The 22,889-nt window shown below is 26.2% G+C and overlaps 7 protein-coding genes across 7 annotated transcripts; 4 read left to right on the top strand and 3 right to left on the bottom strand.

Annotated features, from left to right (window-relative positions):
- Positions 1–40: 40 nt before the first annotated feature.
- Positions 41–6,045, bottom strand: OCT59_021638 (uncharacterized protein). Its single transcript, XM_025320885.2, has 23 exons — positions 5,976–6,045; positions 5,690–5,904; positions 5,414–5,613; positions 5,145–5,337; positions 4,986–5,082; positions 4,500–4,912; positions 4,017–4,190; positions 3,812–3,903; positions 3,594–3,734; positions 3,394–3,509; positions 3,198–3,313; positions 2,992–3,111; positions 2,749–2,905; positions 2,526–2,675; positions 2,144–2,289; positions 1,954–2,072; positions 1,756–1,879; positions 1,619–1,673; positions 1,464–1,535; positions 1,133–1,377; positions 969–1,061; positions 671–880; positions 41–586 (listed from the first exon to the last, which is right to left on the bottom strand). Exons 1-23 carry the CDS (start codon positions 6,010–6,012, stop codon positions 314–316), a joined length of 3,558 nt encoding a protein of 1,185 aa, XP_025170256.1. The 5' UTR covers positions 6,013–6,045; the 3' UTR covers positions 41–313.
- Positions 6,046–6,458: 413 nt separating this feature from the next.
- On the top strand, positions 6,459–10,047 carry OCT59_021639 (uncharacterized protein; the record flags this gene model as incomplete). The annotated part of the gene is made up of 2 exons (XM_025320886.2): positions 6,459–7,226; positions 7,305–10,047. 2 exons carry the CDS (start codon positions 6,459–6,461, stop codon positions 9,852–9,854), a joined length of 3,318 nt encoding a protein of 1,105 aa, XP_025170257.2. The 3' UTR covers positions 9,855–10,047.
- Positions 10,048–10,670: 623 nt separating this feature from the next.
- On the bottom strand, positions 10,671–12,248 carry OCT59_021640 (uncharacterized protein). Its single transcript, XM_025327639.2, has 2 exons — positions 11,367–12,248; positions 10,671–11,282 (listed from the first exon to the last, which is right to left on the bottom strand). The coding sequence occupies exons 1-2, from the start codon at positions 12,046–12,048 to the stop codon at positions 11,221–11,223; spliced, it is 744 nt and encodes a 247-aa protein (XP_025170258.2). The 5' UTR covers positions 12,049–12,248; the 3' UTR covers positions 10,671–11,220.
- Positions 12,249–12,292: 44 nt separating this feature from the next.
- On the bottom strand, positions 12,293–13,383 carry OCT59_021641 (uncharacterized protein). Its single transcript, XM_025320887.2, has one exon. The coding sequence runs from the start codon at positions 13,344–13,346 to the stop codon at positions 12,477–12,479; it is 870 nt and encodes a 289-aa protein (XP_025170259.2). The 5' UTR covers positions 13,347–13,383; the 3' UTR covers positions 12,293–12,476.
- A 1,144-nt stretch (positions 13,384–14,527) lies between these two features.
- OCT59_021642 (uncharacterized protein) lies at positions 14,528–17,099 on the top strand (the record flags this gene model as incomplete). The annotated part of the gene is made up of 14 exons (XM_066146663.1): positions 14,528–14,576; positions 14,750–14,798; positions 14,899–15,038; positions 15,113–15,220; positions 15,296–15,366; positions 15,443–15,554; positions 15,652–15,788; positions 15,920–16,011; positions 16,078–16,193; positions 16,268–16,342; positions 16,411–16,471; positions 16,550–16,707; positions 16,775–16,923; positions 17,010–17,099. The coding sequence occupies 14 exons, from the start codon at positions 14,528–14,530 to the stop codon at positions 17,097–17,099; spliced, it is 1,407 nt and encodes a 468-aa protein (XP_066005775.1).
- A 189-nt stretch (positions 17,100–17,288) lies between these two features.
- OCT59_021643 (uncharacterized protein) lies at positions 17,289–17,935 on the top strand (the record flags this gene model as incomplete). The annotated part of the gene is made up of 1 exon (XM_025330719.2): positions 17,289–17,935. The coding sequence occupies one exon, from the start codon at positions 17,289–17,291 to the stop codon at positions 17,817–17,819; it is 531 nt and encodes a 176-aa protein (XP_025170261.1). The 3' UTR covers positions 17,820–17,935.
- A 2,007-nt stretch (positions 17,936–19,942) lies between these two features.
- On the top strand, positions 19,943–22,539 carry OCT59_021644 (uncharacterized protein). Its single transcript, XM_025311578.2, has 4 exons — positions 19,943–20,577; positions 20,679–21,185; positions 21,265–21,631; positions 21,708–22,539. The coding sequence occupies exons 1-4, from the start codon at positions 19,990–19,992 to the stop codon at positions 22,418–22,420; spliced, it is 2,175 nt and encodes a 724-aa protein (XP_025170262.2). The 5' UTR covers positions 19,943–19,989; the 3' UTR covers positions 22,421–22,539.
- The last annotated feature ends 350 nt before the right edge of the window (positions 22,540–22,889 follow it).

Raw genomic sequence — 22,889 nt, forward strand, 5'->3', positions numbered from 1 at the left:
AGTAATGAATCGTTGAATCAATAAATTAGTAGATAATCATAAAGATTTTGTAATATTTTCTGAAATTTTAATAATATCAAATTTAAATTTACAAATATTAATTTTCATTTAATATTTAACTATTAATAATTAAAATTGAAAGTACATTATGTAAATTCTATACTTATATAATAAAAGACATGCTAAAGATCTACCAATTTTTAAGAATTATTAATTTACTATCTTTTACCCTTCTATTAATATCAAAGTTTTAAATATATAACAAATAATTAGTAATCCAAGATCAGTCATATTCATTACAATAAATGGTAGTTTAAAATTCAACATTCTCCATTCCTTCATTATGATGATGACCAGGACCTCCAAATCCTGCTCCTGAGTGAATTGAGTGAATACGGTGTTGTTGTTCAATAAAGAATGTTGCAGATTGTGTACGAGGACGAACAAGAATTTGTTCAGCATTGTTTAAGTAAACAGTTTCAGAAAAAATATGGGAATTAAGACTTGCAACTCTTACGAAAGGAACAAGAAGATGCCCAGTTTTTAAAGGTACAAGTGTAATAGGAAATTCTTTTGTTTCCCCAACCTAAGTTAATTTAAAAAAAAAAGGTTAAATTTTAAAATTAAAATTAAAATTAAAATTAAAATTAAAATTAATATAATTTTTTACCTTTGATGTAAAACATAATTTTTTATGTCCTGCTAATAGCCAATTATCAAAATCGACATGAACATCATAGAAAAACTCGAATGTATCTTTAGCATCCGTGGATACATGATTCCAGTATGACGAATGTCGAACTATAAGGCGACAATGACATGGCTCTCCAACAATAAAATCATGTGATTTAGATATAATCAATTCGACCGTATTAAGTACCTAAATCAAAGAAATTTATAAGAAATTCGAACCAATAAAAAAATATATATATTTATACCAAATACCATTTAAAAATTTTGTATATTACCTTAGATGATGGTACATTTACAGGAAATGATATTGAAGATTTTAAATCATTGCTAATCAACATTATTTCTTCTTCAGATATTTGATTACTTGTCTAATTTGATAATGATAAAGTAATTAAATAAATAAAATACTAGCAAGATAAAATTTGAAATTAATAATTACCTTCCAAAATTCCTTAACTACATCAACTAATGCTTCTTTAGCAGCACCATGAGTTGTAAAAAGGCTCTCACATTGTGCTATATCTAATTCACCTAAATCCAAAACGTCCGTCATACCATATGAAACATAATCTACTGATTTTAATAAATGTTCCTTGGCATTCTCAATAAGAAATTGAGAATGTTGAAATAAATTTCTTGACTTTAAAATAGTATTCAAGGTATGCTCCACATATTTCTCAATTTCTGTAAATACATAAACGAAATATTTAATTTAATTAAAAATAAAAGAACAGTCATTAAAATGAAAAAAAAAATAAACAATTAATTACCATCTTGTAGTGATCGGTACACTACTACAAAATGAATTTGAGTACCTGCTGACTTTTCCTCTCCATGATAATCTGTATGTAATTAATGTATTATAAATAAAACTTGAAATATAATTGCAAAAATAATTCCTTTATATATAAAAATATATTTTTACCTTTTGACCTTGTCAATTTATACACGTATGATGCATGTTGCTTTCCGAATAAATTCTTTTTTTTGTGTAATAAAAAGTTCAAAGTTAATAATATATGTTATGAATAAATATTGTAAAATAATTTGTATAACACTTACCAAAGATGGTAAAGTTAAGGATGGATTATCAGCTACATCATATACTTTTGAAGGAACTAAGTCAGTTTTTAGGATTCTTACTGGAACCGTCCCTTGTAATGTAATATCCATTTTTAAAAATAAACTATAAAATAAAATAAACCAGAATAAATAAATTTTAATATAAATAATAATTTTAAATATAAAAATTTTTTTTACCAATCATCTCTAAAAATATTAAGTTCATTAACAGAAATAGGTAACCAAACGTTGATAGTATCAACAGATGTGAAGACTCTTAACTTTCCTTTACTTTTATATTCTACTGATATCTTAACCTGATAAAAATATAAAAAATTAATCACTAAATTTTATTTAATAAAAATTAAATAATATAGATCATACTAACCTTATGTTCAATTGCTCCCCAATTACAATCATATGGAACCTGAAATTCTATTAATTGATTTGATTGAGAAGAAGGTATCCTTATTTTACCATCTTCAAATACTTCTAAATCCTGTTCTGATACTTTTTCTTCCGATATTTTCTCATCTAGTAATAAGATATCAATAAATCATAATAAATATAAAAGTACTTATAGGATATGCATTTCAGGAATATATAAACCAACGTACACAAAAGTGATAAAATATTAATTAAAATTTATCTATAGCGTTAAACTATATAATAATTTAAGTTCTTATTACATATTCTATCAAAAAATAACTGATGTAATTTCTAATGTCTAAATTGGGTATAACAACAACATAATTATAAATTAATCTTACCAATAACGGTTTTGGTGATCGAATGATATTTATCGGATTTTGGAAATGAAAGTCCATCAGATGTCGCTTCCAAAGCCAAAATACCCTCATCTACATGCGAAAGACCAGTAAAAATTCGAACCAGAAAATATTGTGATTCACCAATATGAACTAAAGGAAAAAAAAAAGTTAAACATATTATAATGTAAAGACGAACTAATCTCCTTTAAAAATTGACTCATACTTTCACATGGAGGAATGATTTGTGCTCTTAATACTGACGGGTGTTCATTAATTCTAAATGATTTCTTTTTACTCTCATTCAAGAAATTGTGAGTAAATGTTACTTTGCCTATTGACATTCGTACATTCTCTACAAAGTAATTTCCAGATGCACTGTTCTAATTGATTTAAGATTAAATAAAAATAAAAATTAGAAATATATCGTTAAAATAATAATAGTCTATAAATATCATTATAATCTTACATCGGAATAAAGCTTATAAGAATTCAAACCAGGTTTGATTTCCTCCTTACAAACACCAAACCAAATCTCTTCACTCTGTCCACTAACCAATCGAATCGCAAGTTGATCAAAAGTAAAAGACTGTTAAATATAAAATCTAAATTTAATCATTAACTTCGTAATATACCAAAAAATAAATATTAAATAATAAAACTTTTTTATCGTACTGTAGATAAATTATTAGTTAATTCAACTGATAAATTTGGTCCATCCTCATCCCCTATATCATCAACAATAGATGACACTGATATAGCAAATATTGGCTTGAATTGACGATTAATTTCTAAAATAGTAAAACATCAGTTATTCTCTCTCTCTCTTCTTTTTAAGAAAATAAATACAGAAGATAAAAATAATTCACACCTTCGCCTTTTTCAAGTACGCCACAAAGCTTTTTAACTTCATCTGCATAAAAAGCAATTTCTTCATTTGTCAATAAAGAGTAATTTTTTAATAATGACAAACATGATCCCACATAAGTGTTGATTTAAAAAATCAAGTTATTAAAGATAAAAATTAAAAGAAGAAATATTTTTTTTTTTATGAACAAAAATAAAGGATATCTCCTATTTTGACCCAATTCTTTTTGGCATGCAGCAAATTTAAATAAAAGATTGTTTTCAACTACAGTCCATCCTTGTTCACCATATCTCCATGGAATATCTTCCATCACTTGTACCGCATCTTCATATTGCTTACGATGACTAAAAAAGTATGATTAATTATGTTTAATTTAAATGATAATCGATAATTAAAACTCAATTATAAAGAATTTGCTTACAAATGTAATGCGGCAACATCGCCTTGTAATCGTAATACACTTCGAAGACGTGCACTACCTTCATAAGCTCTTAGTGCTCTGTTTGTCAATGACTTGTTATGATGAAAAAAACACGTTTCTGTCAATATTATCGATATTATAGATATAATGCAATGATAAAATTAAAAATTTACATTGAAAATTGACAAAAGCTGATATTGCTTACTAAATAAAGAACATCGAAATCATTCTGTGAATTAATTGCTTCTTCTAATTCCTTATTAGTAATATCGAATTTTTTTCTAGCTTCATTAGGTGAGGTTGGAATCGTATCACTTAGAGATGTTGTAAATGGAAGCGAAGCTGGTAAATGATTATAGTAAATCCCAATCTTATCAAGCTATTAAAATAAACATATATGTTAAAAAAGTCCATGTAAAACGTTATTCAAAAAGAAGAGGAGGACGTATTCATTAATTTAATTGAATGGTGTTGATCTTCAAATCAATTATTTAAAGACTATTAGAGGACATTTTGTTATGAAAATTTTCAAATCAATCTTCATTCTCGTCCCTTGATTATTAACCGGGCGAATGCAACAAGGAAGGGTCAAAATCGACAACCTATCATTGAATTGCAGTACCCACCCAATTTGACAACACCAAATCAATCCAAATAATACGCCTAAGAAAGTATAAAAATAATCAACCTGCTTTCTTGCTAAATCTAATAACTCTCCTTTAGCAGCATTGAATGCGATTGTATTAGGACTATCCATTGAAGTCAACGGTGCCAGTTCTTCACATTCATTGACAACGCTCATGCAAGAAGAAAAGATCCACGATTCTAAAAAATATTCTCCTACGTTTGCTTGATGCTCTTTGATTGCCCTACTAAAGGTTGAAATGAAGATTTGTGCTCTCCGACATATTTCAACAGGCTTATGTAATCTTCCCAATAATTGACATTGTCTTGCGAAAAGATAACATCTGAAATCAAATTCAGGAATTGTATTTTGCATTATAAGATCTCTATATTGTTTCTTTTTAACGTCTAAAATATTAGCGCTATCATCATTTGGATCTGTAGCACCAAAGCTGCCAAACCAGGCAAGTGCCCTATCTGAATAAAAAAAAATAATAAATAAGAAAATATACATTATATAAAAATTCTAGAATTTAAAATCACATCAAACCTTTTAAAACTTGAAAAAATGATGCTTCTAATTCATCATATTGAACTAAAGCATCCTCAAATATATTCATAATTTCAAAGGTCAAAGCCAATCCTTCCTAAATAATCAATAATTAATTAATTAAATGAATAAATAAATGAACTTTATATTATAATTTACCTTTAATATAAAAAATGTACAATAATTCCATCCAATCATGCTTCTTTGAGAATCCGATTTTCGAATATCTTCTTCATATTGTTTAACGTATTGATCAAAACTATATAATATTCCTTCTTTTATTTTAGATATTAATTCTTGCCATGCTTCATAATCTTCAGTTTCATTTTCAGACAATCTTAGTTGTACACATCTAATAACATAATTAGTTAATATCGAATATTAACCAATGATATAAAAAATAATAATAATAATAATTCTTTTCATACCTATCACGCTTTGTAATATTAAAATCCGCTTTAATCTTATCAAAAACAGTTCCTTTCATATTAAAATATCTAGCAGGATTTCGAAAATTTTCTTGTTTAGTTACATAAACAATTAACCATTCTTGATTTCGTCTAGATTCAGCAATATTTAACCAGTCACGAATTTGATTCTTAACTATTTGACGATATGTTTCATTATCCTAAATTTAAATCAATTTAAATTGGTAAAAAATAAAAACTTTATACCAAATGAAATAAAAATCTTTTAATACTTACATCACAATTAACAAAGTATAAATTAAGGTATGGTAAAGTTTCAGGCAACATGTGAGACCTTTCCGTTGTCTCCGTGATAAAACGTTTTAATTCCACACCCAAATTTGGTATGTTACGCACAGGACCTTTAGCTGACTGCCAACGTAAATTTCGTAGAGGAAGGTGTTGTCGAAAGTCCATTTCGAGATGTTGCCAAATACCGAATTCATCAGTATCTAATTATTAAATTGGATTTAATTAATTAGGATCAAAGAAAAAATTATATAATATAATTAATTTTTCTTACAAGTAACTGTAACTTTTTTTCCATCCATTGCTACCATTATAATGAAAAAAAAAAAATTTTTTTTTTAATTAATGATAAAAGATTAAATTATAGAAGTTAATTTGACTATTACTGTTACACTGATCTTTGATAAAAGCTAATTTCGATTGGAATATGATTCCATTTTTAATGTGTGACTAGCATTGAGGGATTGAGCATATATATATAACCATCTTCATTTTCTCCATTAGCGTTTACCCGTATATACCCTATATAGTAGTGTAACAAACTAAAAAAACTAATCTGTTATTATCATAGTTTATTTAAACACCCGATGATTTTATCAATTTATATATATGTTTCAAAATTTAAAATTTTTATAAACTTTACCCCTCTTTTTCAAATAAAATTTTTTAAAAAAATCACAAAGTGGTTTTTTTTTATCGCTTTATATTTATTATTTATTTTAAGCTTTAATGATAGCTTTTATTACAAAGTATAAGAATGTCCTCTTCAACTAATAACTCCTTTTCAAGACGAAAACCAGTACCCGTAGCATCAGAACAAGACTATGGGGATTCTTCGTCTCCCCCAAAAACTTTAAAAACGGATAAACTAACTGACCAAAGCTTTTTAAATCAAGTTCCAAAAGCTCCTGCAAAATCACCATTAAGACATAGTAGTTCAGCTAATTCACTTAGTGGAAATCAAAATGGCCCTATTTCACCTATAAGTAGTTCAACACAAACTACTATAGTTCAACCTGTTATGAGTACAATGACAATAACAAGTGCACCAATTGTATCAACTAATTCATCGATAATATCGAAAAATTCTTCTATTCGTTCACGTCCCTCTGTAGATACTGCTTCATTAAATTCTTCAACTTCAATAGAACGTGATTTACCTTCTTTGCCTGAAAATGAAGAAGAAGAAGAATCCGTTCAATCAAATCAAACACCCAATTCATTATTACGTAGTTCAGACCAAAGTTTTTACACCACAAATTCTCCCACCTCAATGGGACTTGCGGATATAAATTCTAATAGTACTGCTTCTCCACCTAAAGTTAAATTGTCTTCATTGGCTATTGCTAATGATCTAATCGCTTCTTCTGAAGCTATGCTTTCGTTAAATTCTCCAAAAGTACCAGGAAGTTCTTTTTTGGATACAGCTGATGAAATGTTGATGCAAATTTTGATATCTCAAGCCGTTATTGATTCAAAAAATTTTGAGATCCTGAGTTTAGAAGAAGTTGAAGAACTTAAAAAGGTGTGCATTATATGTCAATTAGACCTTTAATTTTGATATTTTATATTTATTTAATTATGTAAACTTTTTTTTTTTTAGGATCATTCATTATTAACAAATCGTATATCAGCATTGACTTCAAAACTTTCATTGGAATCGAAAATTCGGGAAGCAGCTAGTTCACTTGCAAGACTTCATGCATCAAATAAAAGATTATCAAGGCAAGCAACAGATCATTTAGCTACGGCAAATCGTAAAGTAGATCAAGTTGCAACAGAATTATGGAAATTAACACAACGAGCTGGTGAAGTTCAAAGGAAATTATTACAACATATGGCTGGTGTTCTTAGTTTAGGGATACGAAAATTGGAAGAAAAAAATTCCCAAAATCCACCTTTTTCACCACAAAATTTACCACAGTCACAAGCGACGGAAGGTAATAATGGAATTGAAAAGTTATTTAATGAAATCATGGGAGTTAAAAATGATGGTGAAAATGGTGTATCAGATAATGTTTCATCGGAGAAAATTTCAAATTTGGAGAATGCTTTACAAAATGTTCATCAAACATTAGCAGAGGCAAGAATGGCTTTAAAACGAAAAGATAAAGAGATTGAAGAACTGAAAACAAAAGCTGATGATACAATGGCCGAAGCTCGTGAAAGGACTATAGCTGAATTGAGAACTGAACTTGAAGAAATTGGCATTCGATTGGATATTGTATTAAGAAAACATAAAGCAGATAATCGAGAAAATAATAATAATGGTTCTGGATCTGACAATGAAGATTCTGATGAACAATATTCAGGAACTTCTAGTTTCTATCGATTATCCACAATGACCACGGCAACTCAACATCTTCAAAAAGAGCAATATAAAAATATTGAAGAAAATTTAACTTCATTGGAAAAGGCATTGGAAGGTTATATTTTCAAAATTTATAAAATGGAACAAGAAGTCAGTTCATTAAAAAATAAGTCAGATGATGAAATTAAGACATTACAAAATCAATTACAAGAAGCTATTAATGATACGAATAAATCGCAAGAAGATCTTAAAACAGAAAAAATAAAAAATTTAGAAGCATTAAATGAAAATAACGAGTTGAAAGAAAAAGTTAAATTAACTAAGGATTTAGAAAAACAAATTAAAGAGATGGAACAAAGACAAAATGAAAAGGGAGTCAATGAAAAGAATTTTAATGTAGATTTAGAATTAAAATTGAAACAAACGACACGAGAATATGAAGAAATGATGGATCATTTGAAAAATTTATTTAATATCTTACCTGACGTTGACTCCAAAGATGATCAAAATAAAGATGGATCGAATAAGAATAAATTTGGGTTGGATGAATTTATAAATAGGGTACGTGCTGTCAGAGAAGAAAATCGTAGGTTACACGACCAAACATCATTGTTGCAAGCTCGATTGGAGAGAATACTTGAACAAATGACAGAATTGAAAGGGCAAGATAAAATTAAACAAGAATTGAAAAATACACAACAAGAACTTGAAGAAACAAAAGCAAAATTAGCAGAACTTGAAGAAAAAGCACAATCCGCTAAATCTCAAGTTCAGTCAACCAATGAAAGAGAAAATGAAATGCGTAATGAATTGGAATCATTACGTGAACAGTTAATGACAAGTCAAGAAAAAGTTCGTAAACTTGAAGCTATTATGAAGAGACAATCCGTTTTACAGGTTGTTAATGATGGTAAAACTATAAAAGAAGAATTCCAACAACAATTAGCCACTCAAGAACAAGAATATGAAGCTCAAATGAAAGAAAGAGATATAATCATTAAAAAACTTCGTGATGATTTAACGAATACCACAACAGATAAAAATAATGTGACACAAACAGTTAGGGATTTAGAAGAAATGTTGAAATCCAAAACAAGAACTTTAGATCAAAGAGAAGTTACTATAAATCGATTAGAGGGTGATATTGTAAAATTTAAATCAGAACTTGCAGAATTGAAAGCTGCAACAGATGGGGAAGTATCAAATTTTAATAATAATAGTGAAGGAAATAATGACAGTACAATTTTAGGAGTTGGAAATTCAGGTGGAAATGATTTAAATAAACTTAAAGAAGAACTTGAAGCAGCACATGAAGAATTAAAACATTTACGGAATGATAAAGAAAAACTTGAAGCACAATTAAGACAATCAAAAGATACTTTAGAGAAATCACAAGCTGCATTTGCCACGAGAGAAGCATCATTAGAAAAAAGTTCAGAAATGATGCAAGCAGAATTAGATGGTATAAATAAAGAATTTGATCGATTAACAAGAAATTTCATTGATTTTGATGGAGAAAGACAAAAATTAGAGAATTCTATTGATAATTTACAAAAGAAATGTGAAAAATTAGAGAATGAATTAGCAGATGAAAAACTTAAACATATGGGTATGGATGCTGTTAGTGAACCTGCCACGACTGCCACATTAAGAAAAGAATTCAGAAAGATGATGGCAGATTTAAGAACTGATCAACAAAAATTATTACAACGTGAAACTGAAGAAAAGAAAAAATTGGAAAATACTGTTAGAAATTTGAAAAGAGAAAAAGAAGCTGAAAAATGGGAAAGATCCACTAAGAGTACACAAACTGGATTTGTTGTTAGCGTATTATCTGGTTAGAATAATAACATGTATTTTAAGCTATTATTAGTTAAATTATTTTTTTATTTTTTTTTTATTTTATTTATCTATTTAATTTACATCATCAAAAATGGTATTTATTGTAAAATAAATTTGTAATTGTAAAAACAAAAATGTCAATTCATTAAATAATAAAATACAACGACATATAATTTCACGAAATTAATGAATCCAAAGTTATTGGTATATTTTAGGTGTGCATTATAATCATGAATTGGTTTAGTACAATTAGTACAAGATGCTAAAATCACACAAATTACCAAATTACACATACGCGTATTTTAACTAATTACCAGATAAGGACAAGAAAATCTTAGGATCACGTGCGAAAATTCTTATTTTCATTTATCTATCAAAGGTGCAAAAGTATCGGACTTGACCCCTCCCGATGGCATCATCTTGATCCCTTATTGTAAAATATATTATGCGGGTTTAAGTCAGACCCGTCGCCACTTTTCCTTCTTGACAATTTACAATTATAAACGGTTTAGTATTATTTAGTATTAGTTTATTAATTAAATTAAGCTGTACAAAATATTGTAAAAATGGAAATATTATAGTTATTTATTATATGCAAAAAATTTAAAAATCTACAAAATAATATAATCGAAATTATATTTTGAAAATTTTTTGGGATAATTTATAAAAAAGTTAATTAATGAAATTCCCATAATTCTCATTAATTCCAAATGATGATATTTAACCGGGAATGTTAATAACGTCTCCTGTAAAAATTATTATTAATGAACTATGTGGTTTTAACAAATCATTATTTTTTTGTTAGAATTAATCTTTTTTAAAAAAAGGGGGGTTTAATGAATTTGAAACCATTTCAAATAATTACATTAGATAATTACAACTTAAATATAGTGAGTTGGGAAAGAAGGAGAGCAAATCGGAAGAATTTACAAACGAAAAAAAAATAAAAAAATCGATAAAAGTTAGCTACTAAGTAAAATACTAATAAACCATCTACGAGGGTTGCTAATTGCTAAGTGACACAATCGAATAAATGAAATACTATATATATACATCCAATAATCTCAACGTGGTGATTTATTATCAGATATATCGTCCTATGATCATCGCTTACGCTTACGCTAAAAAATTTATTATATAATAAAAATGCTTATAAGTCAAATAAAAGTAATCGTGTAGAAAAGAATAGAACAAATAGATTGAAGAAAAGAAAGAAATTTTTTTTTTTTTTGGAATAAAAAAAAAAAGGTAAGTTTTTTTTTTATCGTAAAATCTAAGATAAAATAATAATAATAAAGAATGAAATAAATTGAAATCTAACAAAAAGAGGGAAAAGAAAAATTGTCTTCAACTAAAAAAAAAATATTTAACATGAGATTATAAGTTTACGACGGGAACGATAAATTCTTGTTTTTTGATCTGTTGGATCTATAAAATAATAAAAGGTTATAATAATAATAATAAGTTTTACATATTAAAGAATATATAACGTCATTTAATATAATTACTTACTTGTACAGATATGATCCAATTCGTCTACAGTCAATTTCAAATGTTCAGTTGGATCATTCATTTTAAATTTTTTCAATTTGGGACAATTTTCTTTGTACAATTTAATTAATTCCTTTAATAAAGCGTTAGCTTGAACTTTTCTTAAATTTTTTGCTTCTTGTTCTTCTTTTTCCTTTCTTTCTTTAATTTCAACATGATTTTCTTCTTCTTCAATTTCTTCTTTTTCTTCACTTTTTAAAGTAGGTAATAAAAGTTTAATTGCCCAATATAAACTACGATATTCTAATTCTAAATTCTCTAAATAATTTAAATAATTTACTGTAGGAATTTTATTAAATTCTTTAACATCGAATTTAAAAACATTCTTTCGTAATTCCATTTTAGTTTTTTCAGGTAAGAACCAAATATAAATTTTAAGTAATTTAGAATAACCTGTTAATGAAGTATATTTAAATGGTTGTTTCCATAATACATGAATTGAACAATTAAACCATGTTTTATTTATTTGAATTATTGAATATAATGATTTTATATCGTCTTCGCTAATATACGAAACTATTTCTGTTACTATTTCGGGTGGAAGGTATGGAATTGGTTTATTAAAAGAATTTTGTAAGGATATAATTTGTGGTGAAGAAATTTGTGAAGATAAAGAAGAAGAAGAAGAAGAAGATTTATCCATTTTTTTTTAGAAGAAATAAAATTTTTTTTTATAAAGAAAGTGCGCAGATTATTTTTGAAAAAAAAAATTTGATTTATTTTTATATAAAATATTGTATAAATATTAACTACGTAATTAAGTATTAAAAAAAGAAAGTGTTTATAATAGAAGAACAAAAAAAAAAAAAAAGGCAATAAAATAATGAACTTTATTTTTTTTTTTCAAACAAAAAAAAAAGAAAAAAAAAAATAATTATTCTATATTTAGGTCTATATTGATAATATTGATATATTGACATATTGTGTGTGTCGCAAATATTTCTTTCATATCGGATTCGATCGGCTGCCCGCAGTATATTTCTTATCTCGTATCTGCTTATTTAATCTATACGACACTACGACCCCATTCATTTACCTCGCTTTATAAGTTTTCCACATTTATTCCACAATTTATTGTCCTTTTATCGATAAGATTATTTCCTTTTCCTTTTCTTTGATAGTTTTATCATTGGTTCCTTTCTTTTTCTTCTTTTTCTTTTTAGAATTTTCAAGACTAACTTTATTCTCTTTTATATTTTTATTCTTATTGATTTCTACCCCTTTTTGTTGCTTTTCTTCTTTATTGGTCTCCTTAACAACTTTATTTGTTATTTCATTTGTTGTTTTATCATCTTTCTTATCATCTTTCTTATCATCATTCTTCTTCATTTCCACCATTCCTTTTTGTTTATCTTTTTTCTCCTCTTTCTTATCATCATTCTTCTTCATTTCTTCAATGGTTTTATTTTGTCCTTCCTTAACATCTTTATTAGTCTTATTTTTCTCAAAATAATAATCAACTATATCTGATGTGAATTTCTTCATTTCTTCTTCCATTCCATTAAATATCATTGCTGAACAATAAGCTTCCATCATTTCTCCCAAATGATAATTATTTTTAGTATGCTGTAACATCAGTTTATCTAATTCACATTTAACTGCTATTTCAGCTAAAAATTCTCTTCGAATTATTCTGTTGGCGATTATCATAAAATCTTTTCTAATCGCACCAGGAACTTTTAATTTTAATGCTCTTGTCGCATAATAATTATATGCTCTGTCCCCAATAAAAGAATCTAATCTATCATATTCAGTAAAAAGTGTTGTAACAACTTTTTCATCGTTAATTTTTGGTAGGTTGATTTTTTTTGTGGAATAAAAAGCTGAAGGAAGAAATCTTAAATTTAAGGAACTATAAACTGTACGTGCTAGAATTGGATTTTGTTGTTGTAATGTGATAAAATTATTGTAATTTTTTAAACTCTGTTGTAATCGAAACATCTTTAATAAGAGTTAACAAGTTTTTTTGTTAAATGAGAGTAAAGAAAGAAATATTGTCCCAAATGGTAAGAAACGTACGTAATTTATACAAAATTTCCTCTTTTTGAAAATCATTCATTGAATGCCATATTAGGGAACAATTATAGAATCGGTCTAAAAATATTCGTCAAAAAGAATAGTAAATTTGATAAAAGCGAGTAATAACCGAAATCCAAAACAAAAAAATTCAGGATCTGAAACTTAATAAAAAACAAATAAATTACCTTTTTTAATTTGGTTCCTTGAATTAAAGTTGATATTACGCCAAATTATTTATTATATTTAAGAAACCCTTTGTTTTGGATCTGCATTAGGATATTGGTTATGGAATCTCTTTTGCGACTTTGGCGTAAAAATATTACATGTGCATTTTTTTTTTACCAATCGAAAACTTCGGTCATAGGATTTCCCCTTACACGGACAACGAGCAAATTTTCCGACGCCAAGCATAATCGGAGTGACGATCAAATTCCAGAAGTAAGTGTCACAAGGTTTTTGTACAATGTGTACAATGTACAATGTACAATATAAGATTATCAGATGTTAGAATTCCGGAAAATTCCAAAATTATTTCTGTATTTGGATCCTTTGTATGTATAAATAAAATGACTATTTAAATTAAATAATTTTCTTGATATTTAGTACACGTTTCATAATGCTGAATTTGGGAAACTTATTCTCAACAGAGTTTAATATCGTTATTATACACATAATGTAATTAAATTGGAACTATTATAGTTAATAAATGTAATACTTAACTGTAATGATGGAATTTTATTCCGAATAACTTCTGTATAAATATCTATAATTGTCATAAAAAGGAAGTTTGTCGTACAAAATATCATTGCAATTTTACCCAATATACTACATATTATACATATTATCAAATACTCCGAAATAAGCACTTGTTCTTTGTAAACAGGAATAAGACAAGGCTATATTACTTAGTTAAAGTTTATTGATTATTTAATGATATAATAGATTCTAATCATTTAATTGTACAATTATCTATATATATCAGATATCGGAATATCGGACTCATTCCTATCGATCGATTATCAATTTCTTTAATGGTGTACATTCAAAAATCGGATTATGTTTATAAAAAATAGGATTAAGATACCTTTCTCGTATCACATGTCATGATACTTATCCTTACACATTTTGCAACTTCGGAGAATGATTCTATTGGTTCGTGTCAATTCTGTCAAATTATAGATTGTGAATTTTTTTTTCTTTATTCTTAAAATTTTTTTTTTTTTTTCATCTATTTCATCTACCGAATAAAAAATTTTTCCGAATTATATGATTTCATTATCTTTTATATTTTATAATTTATAATATTTTTATAATGGAAACTGAAGGATACTTCAATGAAAGTCATTACGAACACTTTCCTTCGGGAGGTAGAACGTAATTTTTTTCTCGAGTTTTTATCACCTATTATCCAATTTTCATTAAAAAAAAATAGATTAAAAACTAAAACTGCTTATTAAAAAATATCTTCCTTTAGAAATATCTATGGATTATCTGTATTCACCTCATATTTAGAAAGTGGTTTACCTTGTCTTCCAGAATTTCCATCAAATGCTCTTAAAAATCCTCCTCATGAGATTTTTGCTTATAATTTGAGAAAAAAGAATAATAGAAAAAGTAAAAAGTTACATATCTCATCTAAATAAAAATCTTTCATTTAAATTAATAATTTTATAATATTAATAATGTAGGAATCCATCAGCATTTATTCGTAAGTTTTTTCTATGGAATTAACTGTTTTGTTTCAGGATCAGGACATTGGAATACAATTGAATTACCATTAGATATTAAAGATATTGGTAATTTTGTAAATTTTAAAAATTTTTATACTTTATTTTATATTTATTCATTTGATATTTAAAATTATATAATAGGTGAAATAATTTCAATGGATGTATTTTCTTCAATTAATTCGGATCTAACCATTGCCTTGACAACAGTCAATGTAAACCTTTTAAATTTATTTTTCTTTAAAATATTCAAAGAAATATATTTTTAACAACATAAATGCGTAATTGTAGTCAAATCAAAAGATCACATTTGAAGATGAGAACCAATTTTTTCTTCAGATTTATTCTTTGGTGGATGATTCAGCATCAACATTTATGGAAGATGCTATTTATAAGATTGTTGGTAAGAATAAATTGTATTAACAAAACTTTTTTAATAAATTAGATTATTATTAGATTATAGATTATAACATTTTTTTTAAAAACATTTTTTTTTTTAGAAAAAGATTGTCATCAAAGTATTATGCTTCATTTCACACCCATGCAACTTTTTCATACTAAGATTAATAAAGATGGTGAAGATTGTTCTGCTTTACTTTTATGTGGAACTGAGGGGGGTATACATTTATATACTGAAGTGAGTTCAAAAATAATATATATTGTGCATAATTATATAATATTTATATATAATTTAAACTAATTATTTAAAAATTATTTGGTAATTTCTTTTTTATCAAAATTTTTAATAACAATTATTGTAATTTTAAGGACAAACACGCAAAGAAATGGGAACAATCATCTATACAACCTTATTTTCCTTTCATTGCTGGATTAACTAGATCAGCTAATTCTGATTTAAAGTAATATAAAAAATTAATTTTAGTAAGCCTATTTAATCTATTACTAATTTACTTTTTTTTTAAAAGGATATTATCATTAGAAATTAAAGAATTCCATAATGTTAAAATTATAGCAGTAGGGTGCCAAAATGGAATGCTTCACATATCAGTCTTAAAGCGAAATGATTCTAATGAAGAATTTGGTAAATTAATATAATGTTTTTTTTACATTAAAACAAATTCATATTTATTAATGAAATTTTCGTAATTTTTAAAGTACAAGAACAATCATCAGTTGCACTATTTAGTCCTATCACTTCAATATCTATATTCACATCATCTACAAGTAAAGGTTTGTAAATTATATAAAAAAGTTTTTTTCTTATAAGAATTTAACAAATGTAAATTTTTGTTTTTAAGATAAACAAGAAGAAATTCATATGCTTGTTACTTGTGCCGTAGAACAAGCAATTATATACTGGTATGATAATTATGATAATGCGTTTTAACTTTTTATTATTTTATTTGGATATTTATGGACAATTTATTCACGTTTCAGTTATGTAGATAAAGAAATTCTTAAAAGTCCAATATATTTAAGAGAATGTTCACAACATGATAGTGTTTTATGTTCTCATATAATGGATATAGATTGGGATGGTAAAAATGAGATTCTTATCGGAACTTATGGCAGAGAATTACTTATTTATAAACAAAGTGAGTTATGAATAATAAATTTTAATAGATTATATAGTATAATGTATAATAATTTTTTATTTTTTAGATGATAATTCTCAAGATATGATTACGTACCAATTGTTATGGCAAAGATCTTTTACACATCCTATTTATAGAATAGCTAGCCTAGATTTAAATGAAGATGGTATTGAAGAACTTATCGTAGCTACTCAATATGGTGTACATATTTTACAGGTAAACAAATTTTAAGGCTATATATTTAAGATTTACATGAGATTTCTTATTATTTATATTATTATTATATTTTTTTTTTTTTAAAGCCAAATTTAAGTAAAGCCAAAGAACAACTTTTGAAAGTATTAGATGAAATTGATAATTTAAATAAGGAATATAAAAAACTTTGTATATAATTATTTACAGATCTAAATAATAATAATAATTTATTTAATTTTTAAGATTGAATTTTTTAATTTTTTTCTAAAAATTGTTAATGACACGTGTTTGCTGAACTGAGTCATAAAAGATGAACTGATTTTTTAACTATAAAAGGAATTGATATCCGTATATAAATCGAAATTTTTTTTTTGATTTGATTTAAAATGTCTCGTATAACAAATCTTTTAAAAAATTCATTAAATTTTATTTTAAACTCTCAGAAACTAAAGTTCTTTTCACCATCTTCATCACAAAAAAAATTAAAACTTCCACCATTAAAAGATGAAACTCTTCGTGACGAAATTTTAACACATCCAGCAGCACCGTTAAATAATCATCATCCATACAGAAGATACTGTTTTTATGGAGATAAAGCATACAATTATTTTATAGCAAGAGAATTATATAATAGGTTACCTAATGCAAGCAATGGAGAACTTAGTATATTAACCAATAAACTTATATCAAGAAGTTTTCTTGCAGAAGTAGCTATTGAATGTGGTTTAGATAAATTGATTAAAGTAGCCAAAAATGCTCCAATATCCACCGGAATTTTATGTGAAAATGTTGAAGCTCATTTTGCTATATATATATTAAATGGTATGGAAGATGAAATGAAAAAATTTACTTCTGATATTATTGATTTTTATTTTGAAAACAAGATAAACAAACAAAAGAAAAAGGAAACTTTATAAAAATAATTAGTTTTCTCTCTTTTTTATTTGAATGAATAATTTTAATTATGTATATATATTTATTTTTTTTTATGTATCTGGAATTAAAGATTTTTTGTTTTTTTTTACACTATTACATTTATTACTATGAGGTTTTAACCAAAGTTATTTGGCCAATGATGACATACTAGGTAATTGTTTGTCAAAGTAATTGTAAGAAATTTTTGAATGTTTACTCTTACTGAATCCAGAATCTTTAGGTGTAAAATTTCATTTTTACATGATCTTTATACACTTATATTTGGACTTTCAGTTAAAAGATCCATGCTGATCTCAAAGCAATATTATATACCACGTTTCCTCTTTCGTGATTTTCTTTATTGATATTTTTATGGGTGATGTTTATTTAAGAAAAAGTTATCAGTAGTTTAAAGTTGTATACGGGACGTTAGTCTCCGTGGTATCCGCCGTGATGATAACATCTAGGCTGATCCGTGAAATAACTATTACTTATACTCTTATGTTTTGTAGCAGTAAACATGTGAGTTTGTGACACACCAAATAAGAGAATAGTCGATCGACACACTTCAAATGTCATTAAAGATTTTATGAATTGGATATTAATCCATTCGGATGGTTATCTGGATCATCCATTATTTACGAATCGGTCATCTGGTCATCTTATATTGAGATGGTTCATCCGGATCATCTATTTATTTACGGACCGGATGATGAATTATTATTTTTCAACTTAGTAATTATACTTATTAAAAAAAAAAAAATGACAATAGTAAGCTAATTACGTATTATAATAATCTATACACTATAAAAGATTATATTAAATGTGTCAAAATTTTTCATTTTAATTAGAAATGATTTTAGTTTATTTTTAGTCACGGCATCAACCAAAAATTTTTGCCAATTAAAATTTAATTTTTTAATCCCCTGTCGCACTAAGTGTCACTCATGATCACCTTCATACTAATTTTTAAAAATTGCGCGTGGTTTACTTATTTCCCGTCTTTATATAGATAGCCGGGAGATTACTAATTTTAGTTTAAAATAGTTAAAAGTTTAAAATAGTTAAGATTTAATGAGTGACACGCTCCAGGGGATTACCCATTTATTTCATGGGGAATTGGGAATAATAGGGTTTTTTTTCCGAAGATTACCCATTTATTTAACGGGAAGGGGTTTTTTCCCTTCGGGAAAAAAACCCTATTATTCCCAACTCTCCATGAAATAAATAATACAAATTATATCAACAATTTGTAAAATTTTGCCACTCACATACATAATCTCATAACGCCTTTAAACCATATATTCGGGTCAATATAGTGTTAATATCCATTAACCTTTATTGGATTAAATGATTTGCCAAATTTTAATATTTTATAGATTTCGTCCAATCTTTTTTAACTGCAAATTAATACTTGGTTTGTAAATTTATCCGTTTAAAATTACTTTGTCCCCATTACACACTGTATAATCAAGGTAGTAGCACGAAGAGGCACAACGGCGTTCCAAGCCATTACTTTGTTTACCTTTTTTAGTTCTCGAATTCCACCAAAATTCATTAAAGTTTTAAACAAGTAAAATGAATAAAAAATTCTCAAATAATTTGTTTAAATAATTTGAGTAGTTTGCAGAATAATAAATTTATTACAGTATCTTTAATAAGATTAGTATTTGAGACCTAAATTAAGTAAGATCCCATAAATTTTTACAGGTTCAAATTCAAAGAAACCAGAAGAGAATGAATCTCTTTTTGTGCTTATTATATATATATTAACTATTGACATCTCTGATCTTCGCTTCTTAACATTGTTCGACAACTATTCTAATTTTTAAAGGTTTTTTACGATATGTACGATTTCATGTAAATGTAAACAGGGAATATTTTTTTTCGTAAGCTTGTAAAAATGTTGACATGGAAAGATTTTCTAATCATCATTTTTAATATTACTGATTGACGGGATTCAAAAAAAATTTACGTATTACAAAATTAACCGTCCTTCATTGAGATGAATATGTATGGTAAATAATTAACATATATAGATTAGAATATTTTTTTTTAGTAGGTGTTACCAACATTGTGGATAATGCTACAAAGATAAAAGGAGTTAAATTAAGAATTAGCATATAAACAAATTTTCTTTGTTTCTACTCTCTCAATTTTTTATTTACAATTATGAGCGAAACAGCTGCACCTAAAAAGAAAGCGGTTTATAAAAGAGTGAATAAAGTAGCGGAGGCTGCTGTGGATGGCATGGAACCGGTGGTTAATACAATAAATACAATTTGTGCCGGAGTAGAAGCCGCGGCAAATGTAGCAGTACCATTTGCAAATTTTTTACCACTTATAGGAGAGGTATCTAGATTACTTAAAGAAATTGTAGATATATATCAAACAGCAGAGCATAATAAAAGAATATGTGGTGTAATGTTAGATAGAGTAACCATAGCTGAATCTGCTATAAAAAATTTAAAAGTTCGTAGAGAAGAGAATGAAGATTTTTTTTCAGAAGAAAATTATATTAATTTACAAAAATTAGTTACCGTGGTTGGTAAAATACGTAAATTTTTAGCAGAAATTTCTCAATTAAAGGGATTACAAAAATATATTCAAGCTAAAAATATTGAAAAGACTACAATGGATTTAAATAAAGAATTTGATTTTACCATTCAACTTTTGGAATTTGCTTTCATGGTTGATTTTAGTGCACGTAATGATATTGATAATAAAAAGATCAAAGCTGATATCGAAGATTTATCTGAGGTAACTAGTTTATAATTTTGTTAATAGTAATTTAATTTTTTTTTTTTTTTAATACGTATGAGATAAATATAATAATTTTTAATTAAAATATTCATTAATAGTATCTTCAAGTAATCGGAGGTGGTCTAACTGATACGAATAAAAATGTCTCCGATCTGGTTGTACAATTGAGCGTACTTAATAAAACAATAATGGACAAAACTGAAACTAATATATTTCAAAATGAATTACTTCCATATAATGATTTTGATGAAACTGAAGTTGATGAAAATATTGGTAAAAAAATAAAAAAATTTAAAAGAATAAAAAATGGAATTAATGATTTCGTTGCATTAAAATTAGTAGCAGATGAAAGTAGTAACGAAGAAGCTAAGAATAATATTAAAAATCAAGTTACAATTTTAAGAAAATTAGAAGAATGTCATAATATTATTCAATTTTTTGGTTTAACTACTACTGATGGTAATAAATGGTTTTTAGTAACTGAATGGGCTGAATATGGTAATTTACGTGAATTTTATAATACTTATGGTCCACTTGATGTTAAGGTGAAATTATTATTTGCTCTTGATATTTCTAGAGGTTTAAATTTCTTGAGAGCTGTTGAGGTAATTATCTTTGATGAGAGTTTCTTGTTTTTTTTTTTTTAAAAAAAAAATTATATTTATATACTTTCCCTTTAAATAGATTGTTCATCGTGACATAAGAGCCGAGAATATTTTAATTACGGATCATCAAACAGCCAAGATTGCAAATTTTAATTCAAGTAGAGCCGTAACTGATGTTACAAAAAATCACAAAACTACATTAGAATGTGTTCGATATTGTGCTCCAGAAAAATTAGAAAGATTAGGATCTCAAACTAAATATGATACAAAGAGTGAAATTTATAGTTTTGGTATTTTACTTTGGGAAATTGCCGAAGAAAAAGTTCCTTATGCGGATTATAAAGATATTATGGCTATTACTGAACTTGTTGGTGAAAAAAAATATCGTGAACCATTTTCTGAAGTTTCTCCTTTACCAAAAGAATATCAAGATATTGCGAAAAAAGGTATATATACATATATATACATATATATACATTTTTACAACTTATTTTAATATTAATATTTTATCAATATTTTTAGCTGTTGATCATGATCCCAATTATAGACCTTCATTTACAAGGATATTTACCGTATTACAAGAACTTTTTTCGAAAAAAAGTAGACCACCACCATCACCTCGTATAAATTCTTCTGGTTCTAATTCTCCTTCTTTAAGGCGTCAAGGAACTATTGATAGTTTTAAACTATCAGAGGAAGAAGAAGATGATATTATGATATTACCAAATTTCTCAGATTTTAATTATATGACAGTAGATGAAGCAGCAAAGCAACATAAACTCCCTGATGGAAATCGGGAATTAGCTTATAGATGTTTTGATGCATATTCAGAATTAGGAGATATGAAAGCGAAATATTTTAAAGCATATTATATTCAACAAAAATATTTTGAAGTTGATGATATGGATGCAAATGAGAAAGATCAATTAATAGCGAATTTATTTAAAGAAGTAGCAGATTCAGGTGATGAATATCCTGAAGCTCAATTACGTTATGGTAATTGTTTAATTAAGGGGATCGGAGTTAAAAAGAATTTAAAAGAAGCAGCAATTTATTTTACTAAAGCAGCTGAAAATGGACAAGTTGTTGGTATGTTTAATGCTGCTAGTTTATATTTTTCTGGTGGTGCCGGTAAAAAAGATCCTAAATTAGGAGAAAAATACATGAAATTGGCAGCATATAAACAGCATGCGCAAGCTATTGAGTATTGTAGGAAAAATAATATTCAATTATAATATAATATTATATTGATTGTAACTTTATATTTTATATATTTTATATATATGTATATTTTTTTTTATTTCTAACATATTAGGATAAATAAAATTATTTCATTATTTCAACTAAAATATATAAAAAATTAAAAAAAAATTATACCTTGTTAATTATATTTTAAAATTACTTATTTAGTTTAAATTTGGTTACATTTCCGTTATTTTCGATTAAAAATTTTTTGATCATCCAATTAAAGGAAAATAAAACCGGAATTTCGGAATTCTTAAAACGATTTAATTTTATTTTATTTAATTATTTAATATTGTAGTTTGACCGAATAATAAATATAATAAATACAGAACCAATTCAATTATATAATTCATCTTTGTTTGGCTAATCATAATAAGAGTTTCATATGCTTTATTATACAAAAACTCGATGTAAGGAAACCAAATTTAGAGAAAAAAAAAGCGGTATAAATTCCAAAAT

Source organism: Rhizophagus irregularis, chromosome 30 (genome assembly GCF_026210795.1).
Source record: "Rhizophagus irregularis chromosome 30, complete sequence".
NCBI lineage: Eukaryota > Fungi > Glomeromycota > Glomeromycetes > Glomerales > Glomeraceae > Rhizophagus > Rhizophagus irregularis.

What these genes read in the sequence shown, in the direction of transcription:
- OCT59_021638 (XM_025320885.2), bottom strand. Translation starts at nt 6,012, where the DNA reads ATGGTAGCAATGGATGGAAAAAAAGTTACAGTTACTT. An exon ending in GATCACCAAAACCGTTATTG is followed by an intron (nt 2,290 to 2,525) that starts GTAAGATTAATT and finishes TCTTATTACTAG; the next exon opens with ATGAGAAAATATCGGAAGAA. An exon ending in AATTATGTTTTACATCAAAG is followed by an intron (nt 587 to 670) that starts GTAAAAAATTAT and finishes AAATTAACTTAG; the next exon opens with GTTGGGGAAACAAAAGAATT.
- OCT59_021640 (XM_025327639.2), bottom strand. Translation starts at nt 12,048, where the DNA reads ATGGATAAATCTTCTTCTTCTTCTTCTTCTTTATCTTCACAAATTTCT. An exon ending in ATTGGATCATATCTGTACAA is followed by an intron (nt 11,283 to 11,366) that starts GTAAGTAATTAT and finishes ATTATTTTATAG; the next exon opens with ATCCAACAGATCAAAAAACA.
- OCT59_021641 (XM_025320887.2), bottom strand. Translation starts at nt 13,346, where the DNA reads ATGTTTCGATTACAACAGAGTTTAAAAAATTACAATAATTTTATCACA.
- OCT59_021644 (XM_025311578.2), top strand. Translation starts at nt 19,990, where the DNA reads ATGAGCGAAACAGCTGCACCTAAAAAGAAAGCGGTTTATAAAAGAGTG. An exon ending in ATTTCTTGAGAGCTGTTGAG is followed by an intron (nt 21,186 to 21,264) that starts GTAATTATCTTT and finishes CCCTTTAAATAG; the next exon opens with ATTGTTCATCGTGACATAAG. An exon ending in TCAAGATATTGCGAAAAAAG is followed by an intron (nt 21,632 to 21,707) that starts GTATATATACAT and finishes CAATATTTTTAG; the next exon opens with CTGTTGATCATGATCCCAAT.